This window comes from Psammomys obesus, unplaced genomic scaffold, assembly GCF_907164565.1.
Source record: "Psammomys obesus unplaced genomic scaffold, mPsaObe1.curated_primary_1811, whole genome shotgun sequence".
Classification (NCBI taxonomy): Eukaryota; Metazoa; Chordata; class Mammalia; order Rodentia; family Muridae; genus Psammomys; species Psammomys obesus.
In genome coordinates this window covers 7412-35067 of record NW_026590203.1, presented here as the reverse complement: position 1 = coordinate 35067, position 27656 = coordinate 7412, and the positions used below count along the sequence as shown (strand labels likewise).

At 42.8% G+C, this 27656-nt stretch overlaps 1 protein-coding gene across 1 annotated transcript in view; it reads right to left on the bottom strand.

The window, feature by feature from the left end:
• Positions 1-3263: 3263 nt before the first annotated feature.
• The window catches only part of LOC129676342 (baculoviral IAP repeat-containing protein 1a-like), a gene marked incomplete at its 5' end in the record, with an annotated part of 29348 nt that continues 4955 nt past the window's right edge, over positions 3264-27656 (bottom strand). Inside the window, 5 exon segments of the mRNA XM_055606704.1 lie at positions 3264-3628; positions 7898-8062; positions 12825-12911; positions 13218-13370; positions 15520-15687. Of these exon segments, the coding sequence (XP_055462679.1) occupies positions 3264-3628; positions 7898-8062; positions 12825-12911; positions 13218-13370; positions 15520-15687 (938 nt within the window).

Sequence of the window (27656 nt, the reverse complement as noted above, 5' to 3'; positions counted from 1 at the left end):
AGTGGGGGCCAGTTTGGCTCCCCGTCTGACTGGAAGTACGAGCCGACTCGGGCTTTTTGGGGCTCCGCCCCTGACCGAGGGCTATGTGCTCCATCTGGGAGAAGGAGAAACCGGATCTCCAACACAGTCTCCATCTGAATTTTTGCTTTCAGTTTGGCGCCGATCTCGTGCCGCGCGGCTTGTGTTGTGTTTTGTCTGTCTAATTTTTGTTATAAGTATAATAAGTGTTTTCTATCTAGCTAAAAACATGGGACAAACTGTCACCACCCCCAAAAGTTTAACTTTACAGCATTTCAAGGAAGTCCGTGATATCGCCCACAACCTCTCGGTAGATGTGCGAAAAGGGAAATGGGACACCTTCTGTTCATCGGAGTGGCCCACCTTTGATGTGGGCTGGCCACGAGATGGCACTTTTAACTTAGAAGTTATTTTACAGGTTAAAGTCAAAGTCATGGATCCAGGACCCCATGGACATCCTGACCAGATTCCTTACATCATCACATGGAAATCTCTGGTCAGGAATCCCCCACCATGGGTAAAGCCCTTCCTTCCCCCTCGGCCGAGGTCCACCCCGTCCGCCCCTCTTCTTTCTCCTCCACTAGTTCCAGCCCCGGCTAACTCTACACTTTTTCCGGTTCATATGAAGTCGGATCCAAAGGAGACCTCTGGGCAAAAGAAGACACCCCCAGTGCTGCCGGCAGATGATGGTCCCCTTCTGGACCTCCTAACTGAACAACCTCCTCCATACGGAGATCCAGACCCTGTACCTGTGGAGAAACCAGAGGGGGCGGCTGCAAGACGGGAACCCCAAGAAGAGCCCCCCTCGTCCCCGGTGGCAGGGCGACTGAGGGGGCGTCGGAAAATAACTCCTGATCCCTCCTCTCAGGCATTTCCGTTTGGGGTGGGGCCAGATCGCCAACTCCAATACTGGCCCTTCTCCGCGTCTGACCTATATAATTGGAAAAATAACAATCCCCCTTTTTCAAAGGACCCTTCTAGGTTAACAGCCCTTATCGAGTCCATTCTAGTGACCCACCAGCCTACCTGGGATGATTGCCAGCAGCTGCTCCAGGCGCTGCTGACCACAGAGGAGAAACAGCGAGTCATCTTAGAGGCCCACAAAAATGTTCCAAGAGATGATGGACAACCCACCCAGCTACCCGCCCGGATTAACGCTGCCGTTCCCTTGGAACGTCCCATTACCTTAAACATTTAAACATTCTCCAAAACCTATTTTTGCAATACTTTTAGGAGTGAAATCACAAAGCATAACCATAATTTTAAACGTAAAAAATAATTTTAAATCAAATTTTACCAGTGCAAACAAGCCAATCTCTAAAACCAACAACAACTTAAAATGAGATTTGTCTTCTTAGTCTAAAAGGAAAAAAAATTCATTTCGACTAAGAGGTTCTAAAATCTTTCTTTTTCTTTCCCTGACCCACACCACGTGGCAATCTCAAGATGGCGGAGTCATATCACATGGTATTGCAAGTCAGATGGTTGCTATTCAAACACCTCTATGCTTTTATACATCATAGGCACACATATATGTTCTAAACAAGAGTTTGAATTTAACCTTTAAACATATCCAATAACTCTTAATCTATAACCAAGACATACTGAACATATTAACCATTTAAGATCAGTCAAAAACAAACATATAATGACCATACATACATCTAAACAGACAGGCAATACTTCCCTTACTTCCTCCAGCTGTAATTTCAAGCACTTTCTTTTCTCACTCAGTAGTGGTTACCAGCTGACCAGGACTCATCCTTATATCAAATGAAAGATTGTGAGCTCTAGTCCTAACTTCCTTAAAATGAGTCAGAACCAAGTCAAGGGGTTTTGGAGGTAGTTTGTAGCATACTGTTATTCAGTCTTTCCGTCAAAAAGAAATCAAAGAAGTGAAATGGACAATATCTACAGACAGTAAATCACACGAAACCATAAACGATTAATTACACACAGAGATGGAGCTGCAGCCTCAGACAAAAGTGAAACCAAGGAGCCTCAGGCAAACACGAAACCACAGAGAATAAATCACACACACAGAAATGAAGCTATAGCCTCTGGCAAAAGCGAAACCAAAAAACCTGGCTTATACTGGGGCTAATTTCTAGGGACCAAAATTGATTCCTCTGAGTCAGGCATGGCATCCACCCCAAAAAGGCTAAAACTGATGGTGGGATTCAACATCCACCAAGACTGACAGGTGGGATTCCTCATGCACCCCAGGGCCAGAGACATCTCCTCCTGACCCCCATGGCTCTGACTCTCAAGTGTGACTCAGACATATCTCACTGCTCCTACAGATACAGACACCTCAAGGCCTTTCAGAACAGAAAACAGAAAGTAGATGCAAACATAAATATTGCACAGAGACACTGAAACAAAAAACACTCACCAGCCAACATAAAACCTTACAGGTCAGAGTCCGGAAGTCTTGAGGATCCCCAGGACAAGCCCCCAAAATGCTGTGCCCAGTTTGTGAGACCCCAAAAGACCAGGAATAGACTCTGCTGTAAATACATGGGAGTTTTTTTTTTAATTATTGTATACATGTTTGAACATGGGATGCAAACCTCCTGTGGAAACAGGAGAGGAATGAGGAACCATGGTCTAGAGGGACGTTTTTAAAGGGCAAAACCAAAAGCAGGGACTTACATGCTTTGGCATTACATGATTGGGTAAGGGAAATTGACTTTTGAAATTATTGGTCCATTTTAGGCACCAAGACCACAACAGTTCTGGCCTGGCCATATGGGCCAGTTTTCTAGCAACTGTATAACTAGTGGGCGGTAAAGAATGCAGTAAGGTTAGTTCTTTCCCTCAGGTGGCTAGACATGTCTCCACCTAGCTGGCCTTAGTTCAGGCTTGTGCTTTAAAATACCAGCCACTGATTTTTAAGTCTTTGGTCTCTTAGTATAACTCCAGACCCAGGGGATCCAGTACAATCTTATGACCTCAGCAGGCACCAAACATGCAAGTAGGGCATAGACATAAATGCAGGCAAAACCACCCATCCCTATAAAATAAAAATAAAGAGGAAAAGTAGCAGCCTTCCAAAGTTAATAAATATTCTTCTATATGCAACAATTAGTAAAATGTTTTGGTTTTGGTTTTGAAATATGGTCTCAATATATAACCCAAGCTGCTATCTCCTGCCTCAGTCTCCTAAATGTTGGGATTATTCCATAGTCAGTTAGAGTGAAATGTATTAGAAAATTAGCTTTTTAGAACTTCAGCTGCATCCTTCACTTCTGAATGACAGGAGAGAATGGCAGTACCCATTTCCAGAAGATAGTCAAGCGTTTGCACTGAGGGTGTCTTTCCTTCATAGCGTTCATCACTTTCATGTCCTCTTCGTCCAGGAGCCAGCTGAGCATCCCGAGCCAGATGAGGCTGGGCAGTCTCATCACACACTGGCTCAGAGCCTTGACAGTGGTGGCCTGCACTTGGATGCATTCTGAGAGACGCCTGCTGATGTTCAGCTCTTGCAGGTTTGGCAAGTTGTTGAGGGCTTGAAAGAAATGTTTGTATCCTTCCTCTGTAATCTTGTGATTCATTGAAAGATCTCAGTTCTCAAGTTTCTGGAAGCCTCCACTGGTTGCTACCTTGGCTAGAAAACAAAACATTTATGAAAAGAGAATCATGAGGCTGTCAATAACGGTGACACATTATTGGTACTACTCCCAACTCGACAGTGAATGTGGGCACTGCTCAACATGCTGTTTTAGAGGTCATTCTTTGAAAGCACCAAACAGCTGCCTGGTGGATAGGGAACCACCTGGCCAAAGGGCAAGAAGGAAGCAGAAACTGGGAATTTGAGCACAAGGAGTTTTAGCTGTCTGGGCAATGTGGACTTGTCTTCTGGTCTCACAGAGGGACATATGTCAAGGTAGGGCATGGCTATGGAGCAGGTTAGTTCAGAAGTCTGAGAAACTATGGGGAAAGTGTCTCTGTTTTTGCAGAGAAGGAACAGGGACAGTCCTAAAAGCTTGTCCTCTCACTGGCTACAACAGTGCCTTCCATCTATTGCTGAGTAGGGACTTCCTCGTTACTGAGAGCAGAGCAGGGGCTCTAAGGGAATTGGAGTCAGACTCATGGTGAGTTGGGCCATGACTTTGGAAATAAAGATCCAGTGGAGTTTTTGTTTGGTATTTAACTGTTTGACTACATTTCCCTAATATGGGGAAAGTTAGGGTAGATTTCACCCAGAATCATGTAGTAGCTTTAGTTTAAATGCAGATGCCCTAAGAAAGTGTTTCTGCTATGTCATGAATAGGGATCTTCTGTGATAGTCAGGGGGTATTTCTCATCCTCTGAATCAAGTTTTTGTAACAGGAACTTTTATTTGCTTATTTCAGTTGTTGTCTTGGAGAATTATTGCCTCTGTCTGCTAACCTAAGTCTAGTACTGGAAGCTTCTGGCTTCCTTACAATCTAACCTAGGCCTAGAATGTTTTCAGCCTCTGAGACTTACAGCTTAATAAGCTCACCCTGAGTTGTTCTTACTGAGCTCTGGGCTGGCTGGCTCAACTCAGCTGCTCTGCCTCAAACTCCTCTCCCAGCTGACTTACTCAATCTGCTTTACTCTTGGCCCCCGAGTTGTTCTGGTTAGCCTCAAACTAACTCCAGAAACCTTTTCTAATTTTATGGCTCCTTCTCATTCTCGGGCTCATTCGGTCTTCACCTGAGTTCTCTCTCTGCAACCTGTCTCTATTTCTGTCCTGGTAAAACTGCCTTCTTCTTTTTTCATTTCCCCTTAAGTAGCTTCCTTTTCCTCTTCTTGTGAGAGTTGGGTGTATCCTATTCTCTCAAATCTTTCTCTGTTTCATCATTTTTCTGCCACCTGATTACATATCACTTTCAAACAAGGATGCTTCCTTCTACAAACTAACTTTACCTTCGTTGTTTGTGATTAAAGGCATGTAACACCATGCCTGAACCTAAGCTTCTTACCTGATACTTGCTCTAGACCAGGCTTAACTTAGATCTGCTTGCCTTTGTCTACTGAATTAAAAGAATGTTAGTATTCCAGCTGGATCACACACACCTAGAAGGTCTTTGGGTGTGATCTCTTGCCAGAACAGCCATGTTCTGAATTACAATTCCTTTATAAATACTAGAGAAAAGTTCAACCCACCCCCCTCTGTGGTATGCTGTCCCCTGGTTTGCTTTATTCTCTATACTCTGAAATCTAGATACTTACCATTGTTAAGACCTGCTTTCACCTTTAACATAACTATAGCCATCTTGTCTTCTATCTCCATTTTGATTATATGGTGAAATTAAGTCCAAGTTCTCAGGATCTGCCTCCCAAGTGACTAATTTGCTGACAATGAAAAGCCTGTCTATAAGGTCAGATTAACCCATTACTCATACTCTGTTATCTTAGCATTCTGGAAAACCCCTAGCCACAGCTTACTTACCTCACTTAGGACCAATCAACTTAAAAGTTAGCTGATAACACTTTGTCTCCTTAGCCAAAATAAACTTAAAATGTAATACTGCTCTCCCCTTGCCTTCCAAATGTGGTCTTTCTATAAAAAGAAAGACCTGAGAATCTATCAGGGTCGAAGTTCAGTCTGGGCTATGTCTGTGATTGTGATTAGTCCTAGGGTGTGCATTAAATAAACCCTCAGTATCTGACTGAGATTGATCTCTGAGTGGCTGGTGAGGCCATTCTTGGACAGCTGCAACATATTTTCTCTCTCTCCCTCTCTCTCTCTCTCTCTCTCTCTCTCTCATGAATGAAAGCCTTAGTGAGGTAGGTATGTTTTTTAAATTTTTTTTCTAAATTCTTTTGTTTTACTTTGAGAAAGGGCCTCGCTATGCTGCCTTGGGTAGCCTGGAACTTGCTGAGTAGAGCAGGTTGCCCTGGAACTCAGAGATCTGATGTTGGGGTTTGGTCTGGTGCTTGCTATGGATTCAAATGCTGATTTCAGTGCTTTGAGATTTAGTTAACACCCTGCCACAGACATTGTTAATAATGTTGAAGTCTCTCCTGTAACCATGTGATGAAAAGGAATGCTCCCCATTATCCCTGATTGGTTGATTCAAAGGTCTGTACCTAGGCTGGACAGAAGGAGGTAGGTATGGCTAAGGTCCCCAGTCAGAAGAATCATGGGACGGAAATGAATAGACAGGAAGAGAGGAGGAAAGAGTAGGCTGCCATGGGTTAAGTGAAGAGAGAACCATATGGGCCGGAAGGTAGGACTCCAGGAATGGCTTGGAAAGGAGCACTCCAGATGAAGGATAAGCAAGTATTTATGGAATTATGGATGGGAGGCGGCCCAATTAGGAATGATTATAACAGATGGAAGGGATGCAGGCTGAGATAGTGAAGGTGGAATTATCTGCCTAGCCCAAGGTGGTACAAGGCAATTATAAAACCTGACAGGTGTCTGTGTTTTCATTTGATTGTAATAGCAGGTTAGATAATATCATCGTAATAATGATGGAGTTAATAATAACGTATTTAGTCTATACCATGTGTTCTCAGCAACAGTCAGCCTCCCCTGCTTCCCTAGCACTGAGACTGAGCTTGTCCAGTGCCACTTACACCAACCTAACTGATCAAGAATGTGCCTTGAATGGTGGGTCATAGGAAGATCAAAAGCAAGATGAAGGAAAAGTCATGAAGATAATGCTGGACGCTGATATTGATATACAGCAAGTGAGCATGAAGTGCCACCACAGGTAAAGAGCACTGGTCTTCAGAAAGATCTTACACCTCAACCTGTGCTGTGCACCTAGCTTGAAGATAGAAAAACAAACTAGAGCTATAAGGAGTGTGAACAAGGTGGCAGAGATTGACTGATTGATTGATTGATTGATTGATTCATTGATTGACTTTTGTGGTGCTTAGGCATGAGCTCAGGCCCTCACACAGTATAAATGAGTACTGCTGAGTCCATCTCCAGTCCCACAGCTGAAGATTTAAACATACCCTCTGGGATTAATTTTGGTGCAAAGAATGAAACCTACTCAGATGGAGATAGGCACTGAGCTCCTCCTTTAAGGGCAGGCCAGGGACCTGGCTAGCAGTCCGCCCTAAGGAAGGTGGGTTCACCTTAAGACAATGTGCTTTTCTTCTGAGAATTCCTGACCCTGTGCAGTACAAGCTAAGCCTCTGTGAGGTTTGGTGGGGTCTGCCTGGGTTCTGAGGTGCATCACAGGAAGGTATGACTATTTCATTTTTCTCTGTTCTGTCTTTTTCTTTCCCATGCTGGTTAATCTGAAAGATATCCATCCCTCAGCTCCTCAACTAAAGCTTTGGATTTTCCTATACATGAGAATCATTAGAGTCCTGTAAGGGACTGACAATACCTACTACAGACTGTGAAGCAACCTGTGGTGAAGGGGAAAGCTGCAGAGATTTAGTCCTCTGTCTCTCATCTCATGTTTCCTCACCATAAAGAGATGTGTTCCTTTGTTTGTGGTCAAAGTCTCCTGTAACCCAACCTGCCATTGAGCTTGATATCTAGACAAGGAACCCCGGAATCTCCCCAGTGTTGACTTACAGGCATGTACCACATCCAACCAAGCAAGCAGTTTTAGTCAATCTGTGTGAGATCTCAGAAATTCCAGCCCCAGAATACCCAAACACATACATTGTATGAGCATGCTCTTAGAAGCACCCATAGTAGCCAGCGTCTAGAAACCGCGCACATGTGGCCAAATAAGAATGGTGCACAGCAGTGAAATCAATGCATTCTGGTCACATGTGTTACTATGAATATAAGGCACAAACAAAACTTTGGGGTATGTATATGTAAAGCAGTGCCTATTGCAGAGGATTTCCCCACGGGAAAAGTCCGGTGGCAAATGAAGCAATGGTGAGAGAGAGCAGTACAAGGGAAACGCTTTCTCTGAGAGAAACTCACCAATTTCCAGCACACTTTCATCATCCAAGGTGTGGTGAAAGGCAAGAACCCGGAGACACTGAAGCTGCAGACACTGCTGGACAATCAGTCTGGCCACTTGGTGAATCCCGTCCCCAGTGGGAAGAAGCAGTTCCTCGAGGTTCCTGAGAGAGCCCAGAGCCAGTGCTGTGGAAGACACAGCAAAGCCATCCTCTGTTGCTGTTCCCATGAGCAGCTGTGACCCAGGTGTTCCGTACTCAGGCCGCACCGCTAACAGGTCCTACGCATCATGTTGTATTAAATAAAAATGTCTTCTAAAGTGGGGGCCTCTCCTACGGGTCACCCTCCTAGCTGCACAGTGCCTTCGCCCATCCCCCTTGCCATCCCACCTCCAGCCATCACTCTGCAGATACCCACACTCCTCAGTAAAGCATGATCTTCCACCACACATCAGTCCTCCTTAGCGTGACACTCTGCACCTATGATCTCTAAGTCTCAACATCTGTGGCCTCACAGAAAATTTAAAAACCTTTCCAGCATAAACCATATTCCATATTTATCTTCAACTTTCCCCTTCCCAGTTCTGGAATAAAACATTTCTACACAGTCCTTAGTTAACACAGGAAAGATAATATTTAGAACTCAAGTCCAGGGATTTAGGCAGTTGGCTCAGTGATGAAAGTCTTGCCTAGCATGCTGGATACCATGGCACCACACATACATGTACACACACACACACATACACACACACACACACACACAGAATAAGCTTTGTTTTGCCTCCTTGTTCATCTGAAAGCAAAGAAGAGCGCACTGTTGGCAGCTCTACTGTGCCAGTCATGAAAACTCAGCTATGGGTCTTGCTCTTGCCACATCCATTCAAACCAGCAAATCAGATCTAAAATTTCAATCTCAGTGTGTACCACAGGCAGTGGTTATGTGAGCGTGCACAGGAAACAGGACCATTAAATTGTGTTAACTTGCTGGTTGTTTGTTTGTTTGTTTGTTTGGTTGGTTAGTTGGTTGATCTTGGCAATCTCGGAACAGAGTCTCAGCCTGTAGTCCAGACCAGAATGGCTAGAACTCATAATCCTCCTGCCTCTTCCTACAAGTACTACCATCATAGGCCTGTGTTACCACCACTCTCGGCTTCTAGGTGATCTGTCATGAACAGGTTACTTTAGATATCTAGCCACTGAAAGAAATCACACTAGTTCTATGTACAGAAAATGGTTTCAAACCGTTAAAAAGAATGGACACCTGAGCACCTGTGTGTTCGTTACTACAGCCAAGCTTCCAGACTCTCTGGTGACTGTGTGAGGATCGTGCGTGTGTACCACTGGGGATATGGATGACTTGAAACGTATTCAGAGCTCTCTCTCTGTTCATGGCTCAGAGCAGGTGAGACAGCTCAGGGGGAGAGGCATCCACAGCCAAGCCTGACACCCCAGTTAGACTCCAGGAATCCAGATGGTAGAAAGAGAGAACCAACTGATTGCCACCTGCTGTTCTCTGACTGCCACACCCAAGCCACAGCACAGCCACACACAAACACACACAATGAACCCCTGCAAAAAAACCATGCATAAAAAACTATGAGTCCACACAAACATTTCCACTTTGCTTTTCTCTTTCTGACATATATTTTTGTTGCCCAATTTGCTGTATGGACAGAGCTTCATAAGCAAAGCTTCTCAAATTTAGATCGTCACAATGTGTATACAGTAATTTATTTTTAAGGGAACATACGTGGGGTTGTGGAGGAGGCCCGGAAGTTAAGAGCACTTGTTGCCTTTGTAGCAGTCCCACACACAGTTCCCAGCCTGGGGATTCAAAACCCTCATCTGACTTCTGTGGCCACCAGGCACACATGTGGTGGACAGAAACATGCGAGCAAACAGAATAACAGAAATGTCTTAAAATTTAATTAATTAAATTTAAGAAGGAGGAAACACACTTCATGAGATGGACCAGCTCTCAGTCTGGGCACAGGAATCTAACACTCACTTCCTCCTGACAGGGTCTGGTGAGGCCTGAGAAGTGGCCTCTCCCTGGGGCTCTTTTTGGTTGACATTTATTGACTTATGTCAGGTCAGTGTTGGTGTGTGGGCGCCCACATGTCACAGAGCATGTGTGGGGGTAGAAGGCAACCTTGTAAGCACTGCTTCTCCCCTTCTTCCATGTGAGTCCAGGGATCTAAACTTGGTCCTTGGGCTTGGCATAACCCCTTTACCACCTGAGTCATCTGGCTGCCACACCCTGCACTGTCAATGCTTGTAAATTCTCTCTTCAGCTGTGAGGAGACTTGGCTCTCATTATACTGAATGTCTGTTTTGCATAATTGACATGTGGTACATGCCAGCCATCTTGGTGCCTGATCCTGATCCTTTTCCTGCTGTTTTAGCACACCGAATTACCCATCCACTTCTGCAAACAAACAAAACTCAGACTCTCTTTATGCACAATAAAGGCTGAAAAACATTATGAAGACATAGCTCTCTACCACATAGCTGCACTCTTTCCCCTCCCTTTATTTAACCTTTCACAATATTTACCATAAAATCTGATTACTTTCTCAATCATTTCTTAAGTCAAAACTATTTAAATTTGGGGCTAAGGAGATGGCTCAGCAGCTAAGAACACTGGCTTTTCTTCTAGAGAACCCAGGTTCAATCCCAGCACCCACATGTCAGATCACACCTCTCTGTAACTCAAGTTCCACAGGATCCAACACCTCCACACTGACAAACATGCAGACAAAACACCAACGCACATGAAACAAAAAAAAAATAATAAATCATTAAAAAAGTATTGAAACTCTGCCTATGCTTATCATTGTGTTAATTATGAGTCATAATATAATGTTTTCTAAACCTTAAATAGAAATTCATATAAACTCCAGAAACATTTGAAACCAAAACAACCTATTGTTTTGGCATGGATGCTGGAAAATGAAGTCACACAGTGACATCATAACCAAATTCTCTCTAAGGCATCAGTGAGTCTAAGAACATCACATTTAATGAACTCAAGCATGAGGATGGGTGAGCCCCACCTTGAGGGCATCTGGGGAGTGAGACTGAATCCTCTATGATGTCTTCCTAAGGACCCGTGTAGCTCATGCAGCTGACCCTCTGTATTGGCATGTCCACCCACCACAGCTTGTATGTTTTTATTACATTTAATTAATTATGTGTGTGTGTGACAGAATGTGGGGGGGGGGGTCAGAGAACAATGTGCCTTTCCACTATGCATGTCACAGGGATAAAATTCCAGGCTTCAAGCTTGACATCATACTTTTGTAGTGCTCTGAACCATTTTGCCAGACATGAAATATTTTTAAAGTTATGTCCATGCTGAGCATGTATAGACTTTTCCCCCCTGTCCTTGAAGAACACAATGCAAACACTTAACCATTTTGTATCATAGACTTAAGCATCTTCCAGTGTTGGCATCAGAAGGGGTGTCCTGGAACCAATTGCCATGGATGTTGTACTGGCAGTTTTATATCGACTTGCCACAAACTAGAGTCATTTTGGAAGAGGAAACCTCAGTTGAGAAGATGCCTCCAGCAGACTGTCTTATGGCCAGCCTCTGGTGCATTTTCTTGGCTGATGATTGATATGGGAGGACCCAGTTCACTGTGGGTGGTGCCACTCCTAGACAGGTGGTCATAGGTGCTATAAGAAAGCAGGTTGAGCCAGCCACAAGGACAAATCCTGCAAGAAGCACCCTTATGATTCAGTTTCTGCCTTCAGGTTCCCTCTGTGCCATCCCACAGTGATGCAGTGTGACCTGAGAGTTGTGAGACTTAGCCTTTCCTCCCCAAGCTGCTTTTGGTCATGGTGTTTCATCACAGCAATAGAAACCCTAAACTGCTACACCCATGCCAGTGTCGCCATAGTAGTATGTGCTACAGGGCGGGAGACACGCTGTCTTCGGAAATTCGCTCCCTGGAAGGTCCCTGGCAGACTCATCGCACTTGGCAAAGAGACGTGTTCTGAGAAATTTCTGTGCTTTTCGGGCGCAGTCTTGGGAATGGAATTTTGAATTCTTTGATCTTTCTCTGTGACTCCTGAAACAGCACAACTAATTTTATAAAGAAATTTATTACTAGTAGATTATTAAAAGCTTTAATAGAAATAATATGTAAAAGGAATAAGTTTAAGAAAAGTAATGAATTAGATTTAGTATTAATAGGCATTAAGAATAGTGAAAAAATAATAGGCTCCTTCTTAAGAAAAAATAGCATGAGAAGTACAGCTGGCGGGAGTTTCCCCTCCCTTCAGTGCCTTGTTTCTAAGGAAGATTATAAATCTTCAGCAGGACATATGGGAGGATGGTTAACAAAGGTGTAGTTAGATTTTGATACAGGGAAAGACTTTGGCAGGCATCTGACTTAGCTCCTGACTTTCCTCTTCACTGGTTAGCAATAATGAAACTACATTTGAGGTTTCTTTTTCTTTGTTTGCTTTGATCAAAAAGTTTTTAGGCCAAGATTTCTTGTGGGCACTGTTTATGTTTGACTACATTTTGAGTTAAAACGTAAACTTTGTATTCTTGGTAAAAGTCTGAATGTTCTGGGAAGTATGCCAACTTTAAGGTGCTTTTTGTGAAATCATTATAAAAATACTAGCTTGATTTCAGTAAAGTCTCAGCAGATTCCAAAGCCTCAACTGGTCTCTGTCTGTCAATTTGCCGAATCCGTGTCTTCCTGTCCAAAGCCTTGTTCTCCCTCAGACGCCGGGAGCCCGACTGGGCCGGTCCGTGGCACTAAACCAATAGTCAAGGGACAATTGTTCACCACTTGCTTTGCTGTGGGTTCACTGGAGGAGGAAGGGGAGGAGGAGGTAGAAGAGGTGGAGGACAACAACCACACAATGATGACTAGGATGGCAACAACAAGGAGAAAAAGAATAAATTAAGAAATGCTGATTTACAAACTTACCAAACTTTTCTGACATTTCCTTATCTGGAAATTGTTGGCGTTTAAGATTCAACATCTTCAGAGAAACAAAATTTGGCAACATGGTGACTAGGAAAGGAAAAATAAAATTGAGTTGAGTTAGATAAATTTCCTATGACACAGAGGACCACTGAAACAAAGAGTATTTCAAAAGTGACGAAAGGTGACATACTATTCAGAATTACCATGACTAAGTAGAAGACACTGCTCTGAATATGAAAGGTTTAAATTGTAGGCAGATGCACTTCACTGCTGTGAAAGCCTCACTGAAGATCAGGCGTGGTCACAGTTCCCACGACACCATTGCATTTTAATCCTGGAGTATAGAAAGACTGTGCACAGGAGCATCTGAAGTCAACGTTGTCCAGGTCTTACCAAATGGCCTGGTTTCAAAGCATCGTCCAGAAAACTCAATCTCTCTGAGTTTCTTGCAGGAAGCAAGTGCAGCCATGAGAGACTCACAATTCAACAGGAAATTACATTTCAGATGGAAGACATGAAGATTTGGAGAGTTCTGAATCAATTTAACTGCAAAAGATGAAAGATTTTCAGAAATTAGAGAAGGCCACGAATTTCTACCAGAATTGGGCCCTCAACATCAGTCCCAGCCACACTGATTTAACAGGCAGTGACACAGTGATGTGGTGACACATGGTTTGTGGTGCAATTTCTCAGTGTCTAGAGCTCAGGCCATGCTGGGCTTGTGCTCAGCTTCTGGAACTGACCTGGGACAAGTTCCTGACTCTCTCTGGATCAATTTTCTGGTCTCAGAATTCATCATCAAGGCTTGCCATCGACTAGCAATAGCCTCAGTACCAAACATGGTAAACTTTTCTTCAAGTGTCTGGTCAGAAGAGTCCCAGAGATTCCCCAAACAATACAGGCTTCCTCTGTTGTTCTTGGTTTGCTCTCAGAACTCAAAAGTAAGACCCTATTGCTGGAGACAAAACGTCTGACAGCACTTGGAGGAATCAGAGTAGAACAGACATGGAGGCCTACTTCCTGTGAACTAATACTTATCCCTACCCCTGTACCCCACCTTTCTCTCTGTGCCTCCCTTCTCCTCTCTCTGTCTGTGCCTCTCTCTGTGTCTCTCTCTCTCACACACACGAACACACAAGTAGTAGCCATGAATTTGAGCCTGAGGGGGGAAGACATGGGAGGAGTTGGAGGAAGGGTGGAAGGCAGAAATGACATAAACATGTACCAATGCAAGTCTCAATAAAATAAATGAAATAAAAAATAAGGGATCAGTAAGCCACCTTCAGCTTTTCACCCAAATATCTTTTGTGTTTGCATACTGCATTTATGAATAAAAATTCTATACAAAGTAAAACGAAAGGAAGAAAGACTAATTCTAAAGAATATAATTTTGAAGTTTATTATTTACACATTTTATTACATGTATTTTTTTGCTTGTGTGTTTGCTAATGCACCACTAAAACTATTTTGTTTGTTTGTTTGTTTGTTTTTGTTTTTGTTTTTTTGAGACAGCTGCAGAGTCTCACACTGTAGCACAGAATGATCTAGAATACACTGGCATTGAATTTGGGTCATCCCATACACATAGCTTCTCACATACTAGGATTCTAGGAATAAAGCACATGGCAGGTCTAGGTTCCAGTGTCAGTGTTCAGCAAATCTAATGGCCTAACATAGTTTAAAGCATTTTTCTAAATTATGCATTACAGAAACATGACTGCATAGTTGTCTATCAACCATGAGGCCATGAGGCTAGAGAAAAATGAAGAAATGGTTGAGATTGTTACCAATAAGATTTCCTTCTCCCTTGGAAAGTGGATCTGTAAATGGCAATGCAAGAATAACTTAAAAATCACAATTAAAAAAACTTTACAGAGGAGGCTGGAGAGATGGCTTGGAAGTTAAGAGCACTGGCTGCTCTTCCAAAGGTCCTGAGCTCAATTCCCAGCAACCACATCGTGGCTCACAACCGTCTATAATGTGATCTGGTGCCCTCTTCTGCTGTGCAGGCACACATGCAGGCAGAACACTGTGTAAATAATAAATAAATAAATCTTAAAAAAAAACTTTACAGATAATTTTGGAGAGGAAGATGAAGAAAAAGTGAGAAAATATGTGCTGTTTCAGTTACACTGGTATGTTCAACAGTGGAAGTCAGGACTATGGCAGACCAGCCACTGCACCGGACTAGGTTAGGGTGAGGGGGTTGTTTCAGAGGGCGAGGAAGGAAGCCCAAGTATCAGGGAAGTCGTGCTTAGTAAAGAGGTAGAAAGAAGAGAAGGAAAGGCTCTACTTCCCTGAGTGAGGGTGTAGAAAAGCATCAGGCTTATCATGGCGATATGGCTGTGGATGCATAAGCAGCCTGTCATAGCTGAGAAAACTTGTGGAAATCGCTTAACATCTTCCTTTCTGCCTTAATTTCTCCAGCTGCACAGTGGCAATAATCGCAGTACCTCAGCTCACACACTGAGTGCAAAGAGTGAGTTAATATTTGTCATGTGCTCAGAACAGATCTTAGTATATATTAAAACTCAAGGTTCACAAATAAATCTCCAAGGAAGGTTGGTATTCCCACAGTTCATGCTGTGAAGCCCAGGGAAGGTTTAACTAATGATGATTTAACGGTTCTAACAATTACTAGCCAAGTAGCTTTTCCAGCTGAGACATGAGCTGGAGATCCAAGCACCATCCTTACCTAGTCTGGAGAGATCAGACTCCGTGGACGTTTGGATGGATAACTTCTCCATGTGGTGGAGGTTTGGGAACTCTCAAGGAAGGGCTGAAAGCACATCTGCTTTGCCATCTAGTCTCACAGACAGTTCTTTCAGGCTGGGAATCTTGTCCAAGTTTGCAAAGAGTTGATCTGGAAAGCAGCACATAGTTCCCATTACTCAAGGTCCCCAGTAGAAGTTCTCAAGTGTGCTGTGACCGTCAGCCATTTTCATGCTTCCAGGATGAAGTTTCTCAGACTTCCTAACATCTAGGAAGCACATCCATGAAGATACTTCCAGCTGCATCATCTACTGATCACAGAATGCAGGGGAAGCCCTGGGCTGGTCTCTAGACTCAGAAAATAAATGAGACATCTCCCCAACCAACAGCATGGGAACAACTGTTTTTGCATATGCAAAAGAACACAGTTGGATTCCCGCTTCCAACTCATAAAAAGGTAAAAATTGGGAGGCGGGGCAAGATGGTGGCGCCGGGAGGACTCTCATTCTGAGGAGCAGCACAGCAGGATTGGCACAGTGACCAGCAATCAGAACTCACGGCCATAAAACACAAGTGGTTGTGTTTCTCAGGTGAGAGGATACCCCACGGTGGGGGATTCAATCAGCTTTAACTCACCCGGGTAAACCGCGGAAGAGATCCCGGTTCCACCAGGCTATTGGTCGTCAACCCGGGGCTACACACCAGCGCGATCTGGTCACGGTCCCAGACTGAACTGTGGGCCCACAACACCATAGACTGGATTTCCCAGTCGAGAGATAACCCCACGGAGCAGGAAACAATTGGGACCGACCCCAGGTTACCCAGACATCCCCTGGAAAAGACTCGGGTTCCGCGGGTGCCCCAAGAGCCAGCCCGGACCCAGAGCCAGGAACCCAGGCGCCTGCACGGAGCCCCGCCTGCGCGCCTGATTCGCCGCCTCAGATAGAACTGTGGGCACCAGGGCACCAGACTGCGTGTCTCTGGCAGGAGGAAACCGCCAGCGGAGGGGGTCAGCAGCTCTAACGCTTAGGACACCCAGCACCAAAACACTTCCTGGACTCACGCAGACTTTAGTGCAGGCAGGAGCGCTGTGCTCTGCCGCCATTGTTGAGTTTCCCTGGGGCACTGGGACACACAGCTGCATCCTCGGACCTGCAGGAGCCAAAGAGCCATTACAGCAGCCCTCAGATACTGTGCCAGGGATCGGCCAGTTGTCCCTGGCTAGACTGTCAAAACTGTGGGAATCCCTGATCCTTCAAGAGGGCTGCACCCACAGCGTCTGGACCAGAGCAGTGCCTGCAGCCGCCATCCCAGACAGAGACACACAGCTTCTGGTCCAGAGTGAGGCACCCAACCTCCAGACCAGAGCAGTGCCCCCAGGCGCCAACTCAACCTAGGTGCACATTCTCCAGGTCCAGATCGGAGCAATCAGCCTTTGGCCCAGAGACTTGCTGAGTGCACGTTCCACTTTCCCGGACAGAACTGTGCACCCCAGAATAACAGACTGAGTTTCCCTGCTGGGAGAAAACCCCGCAGCTAGGGAATCAGCAGTTTCTTCAAGAGGACTGTACATGGAAATTTAGTGAGCAGCAGCAGCTCACTAAATTTATAACAAGAAAACCAGCAGTAGGGCAGCTGTCTTGAGAAATTCTATGGGTAAGAGGAGATCCCCCCCGCCTAACATAGACCACAGCTACTACTCAGGGCTATAAACCTGAGGTGAGCAGTGGCAACTCCGGAGAAACACTGGCCATACAGTGACCATAACCAAAAAGCAGAGAAGGACTCCTTCAGGAAAAACCATCTTCCAAGGGGATACTCCCTACCTCAGGACTCCAGGAAGCACAGAAACTAACAGCCAACACCTAAATCAGCCCAATGGGTAGAGGTCAGCGTAAAGGCTCAACCAACAAAAGACAGAGCAATATGGCATCTCCAGAACCCAGCCATCCAGGGGCGAACAGCCCTGAACAATGCAGCATAATAGAAAATCAAGACGATGACCTTACATCTATGTTGATGAAGAGAATAATAGAGGAAACAGATAAAATACGTAAAGAATTAGAGGAAGATAAAACCAAACAGATCATGGCTATCCGTAAAGAAATGGAGGAAGATAAAGACAAGCAGATTAGGGCCATCCGTGAAGAAATACAGGAAGATGCAGCCAAACAGCTTGTGGCCTTCAGAGAAGAAATAATTAAATCACTGAAAGAAATAAAAGAGACAGAGTTGAAGGAACTAAAAGAAAAAGAGGAAAATACAAGCAGACAGGTGAAGGAAGTAAACAAAACAACTCAAGACCTGAGGATAGAACTAGAAAAATTAAAGAAAACACAAATGGAGGAAATAATGGAGAGGAAGGATTTAGGGAAGAAAACAGGAACTACAGAGGTAAGCATAACCAACAGAATACAAGAAATGGAAGAAAGAATCTCAGGTGTAGAAGATACAATGGAAGAAATCGATGTATCTGTCAAAGAAAATGTTAAATCCAAAAAATTCCTGACACAGACCGTCCAAAAATCCAAGACAATATGAAAAGACAAAACCTAAGAATAATAGGAATAGAGGAAAAAGAAGACTCCCTTCTCCAAGGCCCAGAAAATATTTTCAACAAAATCATTGAAGAAAATTTCCCCAAGTTAAAGGAGAAGACAATAAGGATACATGAGGCCTACAGAACACCCAACAAATTTGACCAGAAAAGAAAATCCTCCCGCCACATAATAAGCAAAACAGTAAGTATACAGAACAAAGAAAAAATACTAAAAGCTGCAAGGGAAAAAGGCCAAATAACATATAACGGCAAACCCATTAGAATCACACCTGACTTTTCAACAGAAACTATGAAAGCCAGAAGGGCCTGGACAGATATCATGCAGACCCTAAGAGAACACAGATGTCAACCCAGGCTACTATACCCTGCAAAACTCTCAGTCCTCATAGACGGAGAAAACAAGATATTCAATGACAAAAACAAATTTCAACAATACCTACACACAAATCCAGCATTACAGAAGACACTGGAAGGGAAAATACAACCCAAGAAAATTAGCTTCTGTCAAGAAAACACAGGAATTAATTAACCTTACTACAGCAAAACAAAAAGCAACCAAGCACACAAACTTATGAACACAGCCAACATCAAAATCAAAGGATCTAACAGCCACTGGTCATTAATCTCTCTCAACATCAATGGACTCAACTCTCCAGTAAAAAGACACAGATTAACAGAATTGATGCGTAAACAAAACCCAGCAATCTGTTGCATACAAGAAACACACCTAAGACACAAAGATAGACATTACCTGAGGGTAAAAGGTTGGAAGACGACTTTCCAAGCAAATGGACCCAAGAAACAAGCAGGAGTAGCCATTCTAATATCTGATAAAATAGACTTTCAACCAAAATTAATAAAAAGAGATGAGGAAGGACACTTCATACTCATCAAGGGAAAATTCCACCAGGAAGACATCACAATCCTGAACATCTATGCCCCAAATACAAGAGCACCCACATTTGTAAAAGAAACATTGATAAAATTTAAACCACATATAGATCCCCACACATTAATAGTGAGAGACTTCAACACCCCACTCTCAACAAAGGACAGGTCAACAAAACAGAAATTAAACAAAGAAACAATATCTCTGACAGAGGTCATGAATCAAATGGACCTCACAGACATTTACAGAACTTTACACCCAAACACAAAAGAATTTACCTTCTTCTCAGCACCTCATGGAACCTTCTCCAAAATAGACCACATAATTGGTCAACAAAGCAATCCTTAACAGATACAAGAAGACTGAAATAATCCCTTGTATCCTGTTTGATCACCATGGAATAAAGCTGGACTTCAACAACAACAGAAATAGCAAAAAGCCTACACACACATGGAAACTGAACAACTTGTTACTAAATGACAGCTGGGTCAGGGAAGAAATAAAGAAAGAAATTAAAGCCTTTCTAGAACTCAATGAAAATGAAGACACAACATACCCAAACTTGTGGGACACAATGAAAGCAGTGCTAAGAGGAAAGTTCATAGCACTAAGTGCCTTCAAGAAGAAATTCGAGACAGCTCATTCAAGCAACTAAATGGCCCACTTAAAAACCCTAGAAAAAGAAGAAGCAGACACTCCAAAAAGGAGTAGATGGCTGGAAATAATCAAACTCAGGGCTGACATCAATCGATTAGAAACAAATAAAACAATTCAAAGAATCAATGAAACCAAGAGCTGGTTCTTTGAGAAAATCAACAAGATCGACAAACCCTTAGCCAAGCTAACTAAAAGGCAGAGAGACACCACCCAAATCAACAAAATCAGAAATGAAAAGGGGGACATAACTACAGACACTGAGGAAATCATTAGGACTTACTTCAAAAGTCTATACTCAATAAAATTTGAAAACCTAAATGAAATGGACAATTTTCGTGATCGATTTGACTTACCAAAGCTGAATCAGGACCAGGTAAATCAATTAAATAGTCCTATATCCCCCAAAGAAATAGAAGCAGTCATCAAAAGTCTCCCATCCAAAAAAAGCCCAGGACCAGATGGCTTCAGTGCAGAATTCTACCAGACCTTCAAAGAAGAGCTAACTCCAGTTCTCTTCAAACTATTCCACAAAATAGAAACAGAAGGAACATTTCCAAACTCATTCTATGAAGCCACAATCACCTTGGTACCTAAACCTCACAAAGACTCAACAAAGAAAGAGAATTTCAGGCCAATCTCCCTTATGAACATTGATGCAAAAATACTTAACAAAATACTTGCAAACCGGATCCAAGAACACATCAAAGATATTATCCACTATGACCAAGTAGGCTCCATCCCAGGGGTGGTTCAATATACGGAAATCCATCAATGTGATCCACCATATTAACAAACTGAAAGAAAAAAACCACATGATAATCTCCCTAGATGCTGAAAAAGCATTTGACAAAAGCCAACATCCATTCATGTTTAAAGTACTGGAGAGATCAGGGATACAAGGCACATATCTAAACATAGTAAAGGCGATATACAGCAAGCCTATAGCCAACATCAAACTGAACGGAGAGAAACTTAAAGCAATCCCACTGAAATCAGGGACAAGACAAGGCTGCCCACTCTCTCCATATCTCTTCAACATAGTGCTGGAAGTCCTTGCTAGAGCAATAAGACCGTCGAAGGAGATCAAGCGGATACAGATGGGAAAGGAAGAAGTCAAATTATCACTATTTGCAGATGATATGATAGTATATATGAGTGACCCCAAAAACTCTACCAGGGAACTCCTACAGCTGATAAACACCTTCAGCAAAGTGGCCGGATACAAAATTAACTCAAAAAAATCAGTAGCACTCCTGTATACAAAAGACAAAAGGGCTGAGAAAGAAATTAGAGAAACAACACCATTCACAATAGCCACAAATGACATAAAGTACCTTGGTGTAACCCTAACCAAGCAAGTCAAAGACTTGTATGAAAAAAATTTCAAGTCTCTGAAGAAAGAATTAGAGGAAGATATGAGAAGATGGAAAGATCTCCCATGCTCATGGCTTGGCAGGATTAACATAGTAAAACTGGCCATCTTACCAAAAGCAATCTACAGATTTAATGCAATTCCCATCAAATTGCCAACACAATTCTTAACAGACGTGGAAAGAAAAATTCTCAACTTCGTATGGAATAACAAGAAACCGAGAATTGCTAAAACAATCCTCTACAATAAAAGATCTTCTGGAGGTATCTCCATCCTTGATCTCAAGCTGTACTATAGAGCAACAGTTATAAAAACTGCATGGTACTGGCATAGAAACAGAATGGTGGATCAATGGAACTGAACAGAAGACCCAGAAATAAACCCACACACTTACGGACACCTGATTTTTGACAAAAATGCCAAAACCATACAATGGAAAAAAGATAGCATCTTCAACAAATGGTGCTGGTCCAACTGGATGTCTACATGTAGAAAAATGAAAATAAATCCATACTTATCACCCTGCACAAAACTGAAGTCCAAGTGGATCAAAGACCTCAACATAAAACCAGACACATTAAATCGGCTAGAAAAAAAAGTGGGGAATACCCTAGAACTCATTGGTACAGGAGAAAACTTCCTGAACAGAACACCAACAGCACAGGCTCTAAGAGCAACAATCAATAAATGGGACCTCATGAAATTGAAAAGCTTCTGTAAAGCAAAGGACACCGTCATCAAAACAAAGCAACTGCCTACAGATTGGGAAAGAATCATCACCAACCCTTTATCTGACAGAGGACTCATATCCAATATATACAAAGAACTAAACAAGCTGAAAAGCAACAAACCAAGTAATCCACTTAAAAAATGGGGAACAGAGCTAAAGAGAGAATTCTCTGCAGAGGAATATCGAATGGCAGAGAAGCACTTAAAGAAATGCTCAACCTCATTAGCCATTAGGGAAATGCAAATCAAAACAACCCTGAGATTTCACCTTACACTCATCAGAATGGCCAAGATGAAAAACTCAAGGGACAACACATGCTGGAGAGGTTGTGGAGAAAGGGGAACCCTTCTCCACTGCTGGTGGGAATGTAAACTGGTACAACCACTCTGGAAATCAATCTGGCGCTTTCTCAGACAACTAGGAATAGCGCTTCCTCAAGATCCAGCCATACCACTCCTAGGCATATACCCAAAAAAGGCGCAAGTACACAAAAAGGACATTTGTTCAACCATGTTTGTAGCAGCTTTATTTGTAATAGCCAGAAGCTGGAAACAACCCAGATGCCCCTCAACTGAAGAATGGATGCAGAAACTGTGGTACATCTATACAATGGAGTATTACTCAGCAATGAAAAATAAGGAAATCATGAAATTTGCAGGTAAATGGTGGGACCTGGAAAGGATCATCCTGAGTGAGTTGTCCCAGAAGCAAAAAGACATGCATGGTATATACTCACTCATATAAACATACAATATAGAATAAACCCACTAAAATCTGTACATCTAAACAAACTAAGCAAAAGAGAGGACCCTAACTCAAATGTTCAATCCCCATCCTGAAAGGCAAAGAGGATGGACATCAGAAGAAAAAGAAAATAGGAAACAACCTCAGAACCTGCTACAGAGGGCCTCTGAAAGCCAGAAGAAAACAGGAAACAACCTTGAAACCTACCACAGAGGACCTCTGAAAGCTTCTGCAGTATAGACTGTCAAAGCAGATGCTGAGCCTGATGGCCAACTGATGGGCAGAGTGAATGGAATTTTATGTAAGAAGTGGGAAATAGTAAGAGCTGGAGGGGACAGGAACTCCACAAGGAGAGCAACAGAACAAGATAATTTGAACACAGGGAACTTCCCAGAAAATCATACTCCAACCAAGGACTATTCGTGGAGATGACCTGGAACCCCTGCACAGATGTAGCCCATGGCAGTTCAGTGTCCAAGTGGTTTACATAGTAATGGGAAGAGGGACTGCCTCTGACATAATCTGATTAGCCTGCGCATTGATCACTTCCCCCTGAGGGGGGAGCAGCCTTACCAGGCCACAGTAGAGGACAATGCAGCCCCTTTTGATGAGAACTGATAGACTAAGATCAGAAAGAAGAGGAGAACCTCCCCTATCAGTGGACTTGGGGAGGGGCATGCATGCGGAAAGGGGAGGGAGGGTGGGATCAGGAGGGGAGGAGGGAGGGGCTTATGGGGGGATACAAAATGAATAAAGTGTAATTAATAAAAAATTTAAAAAAATGTAGAGTTGTCAATCTCATATGGATATGTCTACTAAACAACTTCTACAACTAAGCTCAGGGACCATTTTAGAAAATGGGTTTGAACTACTGTAAGAAGCAGACAACGAGGGAGTTCACTATGACTGTGCTTCCTAAGAATGTGAGAAGCTATATTCATGAAGTATCATCAACATGACTGCTTAAAGCTAAAAAAAAAAAAAAAAAAAAAAGGTAAAAATTGGATTGACAACATATGTAAGAGCTAAAACTATAGAACTCTTAGAAGAAAACAGGTAATCTTCATGACCTTGGATTTCACAATGGATCCTTAGATATGCTATAAAAAGCAGTAGCAAAAAAAAAAAAAAAAATAGACCTTGGGCCATGCTTGGTTGTTAACTTCATTTACATCTAAAATTAACTAAAACCTAAATGATTGGGCACACCTGTGAGTTTTTTTTTTTCTAATTAAATAATTTGAAGTGGGAAGATCAACTTCTAACTTGGACCTTTGAGTCGGGAAGAGCCATCTTTAATCAGGACCATACTTCCTCCAGGCAGCCTACATAAGGACATAAAAAAAAGAAAGCTCTCTCTCTCTCTCTCCCTCTCTTTCTCTCTCTGCCTGCTTGCTATGCCTCTTGTTAGCAAATCTGTTCTTTCACTATCATTAGAGCCTGTTTCTTCAGATTCTAGCATATACTGAAGACCAGCTAAGACAACCAGCCTCATAAACTGAACAACTACTGGATTCTTGGACTAGCAATTGTAGACAGTAATTATTGGACTAGCTAGACCACAACATGTAAGTCATTCATACATATATATATATATATATATATATATATATATATATATATATATATATATATGAGTATATATATAAGTAAGTTCTGTTCTTCTATGGGACCCTTGCTAGTACAGACCTTATCAAAATTAACAGTTGTTCATGCATCAAAGGACATTACAAGATGAAATGACAATCTACAGGATGGGAGAAAATGTCTTTTGAGCTACATCTCTGATTTTAGGTTTTGATAGATTTTTTTTTCAGGCTGTGACGGAACTCTGGGTCTTACAACTGGTAGACCAATGCTCTCCCAGTGAGATGCCTTCCCTGTATTATAAGGGTTTAATATCCACAGTACATAAAGAACTCCTACAATAAGCAACAATGATTCTGTTCTGTGTTGTTTGAGATAGTTTTACTCTACAGCCTTGGCTGCCCCAGACCCATTATATAGCTCAAGTTGGTCTCAAAGTCAGGACTGCCCTCTTCCCTCACTCTGAATTCCTGAGAGTGCAGGTATAAACCTCCATATCTTGACAACATGTTTATATGGACAAAGATTTAAGTGCACTTTTCTCTCAGAAAGGTACACAGACACACAAAGAGGCGCATACAGTCACTAGAGGAATGTAAATCCGAACTACAGGCGAGAATGCTCACTTACTAGAATGTGTCTAAGATAAGCAAAACAAAGGGAAAATGGGGTGGAAGATGTAGAAAAAGCGGAGGCTTGCACATTGCACTGGGAGATAGATAGCCACCATGGAACACAGTTGGGGAGTTCCTCAAAGGTTAAACACAAAAAAGATATGGTGGCTCATAGATCTAACCCCAATGACTGGGAGGCTGAGGCTGGAGGATTCCTGTGAGTTCCAAGCCATTCTAGCCATAGAGAGAGACCCTGTCTCAAAAACATAAGTACTACATAAAGCAACAGTTCTACTCGTGGGAATATATAAAAACTAATACAGCAGAGCTCAAACAGACACTAGTAACACAAATTATAACTGCAGCATTAAAACTCAGTGTCCACGAACAGATTAATAGATAAACAAAATGGCACATGCACAATTATAAACCTACATACAAAGTTATATTATTAGTATTCACTTATAAAAAGAAATGAAAGTCTAATATATGCTATGCCATGGTAAACTTTGAAAACATTATATGAAGGCAAATGAGCTACACATGGGGTTAATTATTATATGATTATACTTACATAATATATCTAGGTAGATAAGTTTGTTGGGACAGACAGTAAAACAGATTCTACAAAAGACTGATTGAACTATCCCTGATTTTAAGCTGTACTACAGAGTGACAATGATAAAAACTGCACGGTACTGGCATTGAAACAGACTGGTGGATCAATGGAATCGAGTTGAAAACTGAGAAATAAACCCACATACTTATGGACACTTGCCTTTTGACAAAGGAACCAAAACCATACAATGGAAAAATAATAGCATCTTCAACAAATGACACTGGTTTAACTGAATGTCTACATGTTTAAAATGTAAATAGATCCATATTTATCACCCTGCACAAAACTAAAGTTCAAGTGGATCAAGAATCTTAACATAAAACCAGAGATACCAAATCTGTTAGAAGAAAAAGTGGGGAAGAGCTTTGAACGCATTGGCACAGGAGACAACTTCCTGAACAGAACACAAACAGCTCAAGCTCTAAGATCAGCAATCAATAAACAGGACCTCTTGAAATTGAAAAGTTTCTGTAAGGCAAAGGACACTGTCAACAGAACAAAATGGCAGCCTACAGATTGGGAAAAGATTTTCACCAATCCTATATCTGACAAAAGGCAAACATCCAAAATATATCAAGAAATTAAACACCAACAAACCAAATAATCCAATTTTTAAAATGGGGCACAGAGATAAAAAGAGAATTCTCAACAGAGGAATCTCTAATGTCTGAGAAACACTTAAAAATGTTCAACATCCTTAGTCATCCAGGAAATGCAAATCAAAACAACTCTGAGATTCCACCTTACACTAGGCGGAATGGCTGGGATCAAAAATTCGAGTGACAGAATATGCTGACAAGGATGTGGAGAAAGGGCACCACTCCTGCATTGTTCATGGGAGTGTAAACTTGTACAACCACTTTGAAATTCAATCTGGCAGTTTCTCAGAAAATTGGGAATACTTCTACCTCAAGACCCTGCTATACCACTCCTGAGCATATACCCAAAGGATGCTCTATCACAAACAAGGACATTTGCTCAACTATGTTCATAACAGCTTTATTTGTAATAGCCAGAAACTGGAAACAACCCAGATGTCCCTCAATGAAGGAATGGATAAAGAAACTGTGGTACATTTACATAATGAAATACTACTCAGCTATTAAAAACAAGGAAATCATGAAATGTGCAGGCAAATGGTGGGAACTAGAAAAGATCATCCTGAGTGAGATAACCCAGACCCAAAAAGACACACATGTTATGTTCTTACTTATAAGCAGATATTAGGATACAGGATAACCATACTATAATTCACAGATCCAAAGAAGCTAAGTGACAAGGACACAGGGGAGGATGCATGAATCTCACTGAGAAGGGGAAATAGAATAGATAGAGGAAGTGCTCAAAGAGGGGGGACAGGATAGGAGAGAGAGTGCTGAGGGAAATGAGATAGGGATCTGGTGTGGGGAGAGAAGGAGAGGTGGAAGGAGGACAGAGGGCATGCAGGAGAAGAGAAACCATGGCCTGGGGCATCTCTGAGACAGGCTGGAGACCTACAATAGGTAGGCTTCTGGGAGGGTATGGGGGTGACTCTAGCGGAAACCCCTCCTAGCAAGAAACATGGAGACTAAAGAGGCCTCCCACTAACTGGACAAGACTTCAAGTAGAGGGAGGGAAATACCAACCCACCTACAAAAACTTTACCCTGCCTACAAGATGTGCAGGGATAAAGATAGAGCAGAGACTGAGGTATGTCCAACCAATGTTTGGCCACACCATGGGAGAGAGGCAACCCCTAACACTATTAAGGGTGCTCTGCCATGCTTGTAGATAGGAGCTAGTATAGCTGGCTTTTGAGAGGCTCCACCGAGCAGCCGATCAAAACAGATGCTGAGGCTCACAGCCAAACATTGGGTGGAGCACAGGGAGCCTTGTGGGAGAGTGGGAGGAAGAGTAGAAGGACCTGGAGGGAACATGATCTCCACAAGAAGACCAACAGAGCCAAATAACCTGGGCACAGGGAGGCTTGAGGAGACTGAAATAACAACTAAGAACCATGCATGGAGTGGCTCAAGGCCCCTAGTCATGTGTACATGATGGACAGCTTGGGCTTCATGTGGGTCCCTTAGCAAAGGGAGCAGGGTCTGTCTCTGACAAGGACTCTCCTGTATGCTTTGCAGGGCTGCCTTGCCTGGCCTCTGTAGTAGAGAATGTGCTCAGTCCTGATATGCCTTGATGTGCTGGGAAGAGTAGGTAGGAGGGGGCTCCCCTTTTCTAAGGGGGAGGAGAGGAGGGATATGGGGAAGAAGGAAGGAGGGTGGGAGAAGAGGAGGGAGGCAGCTGAGATTGGGATGTAAAGTGAAGAAAGAAAGAAAGAAAGAAAGAAAGAAAGAAAGAAAGAAAGAAAG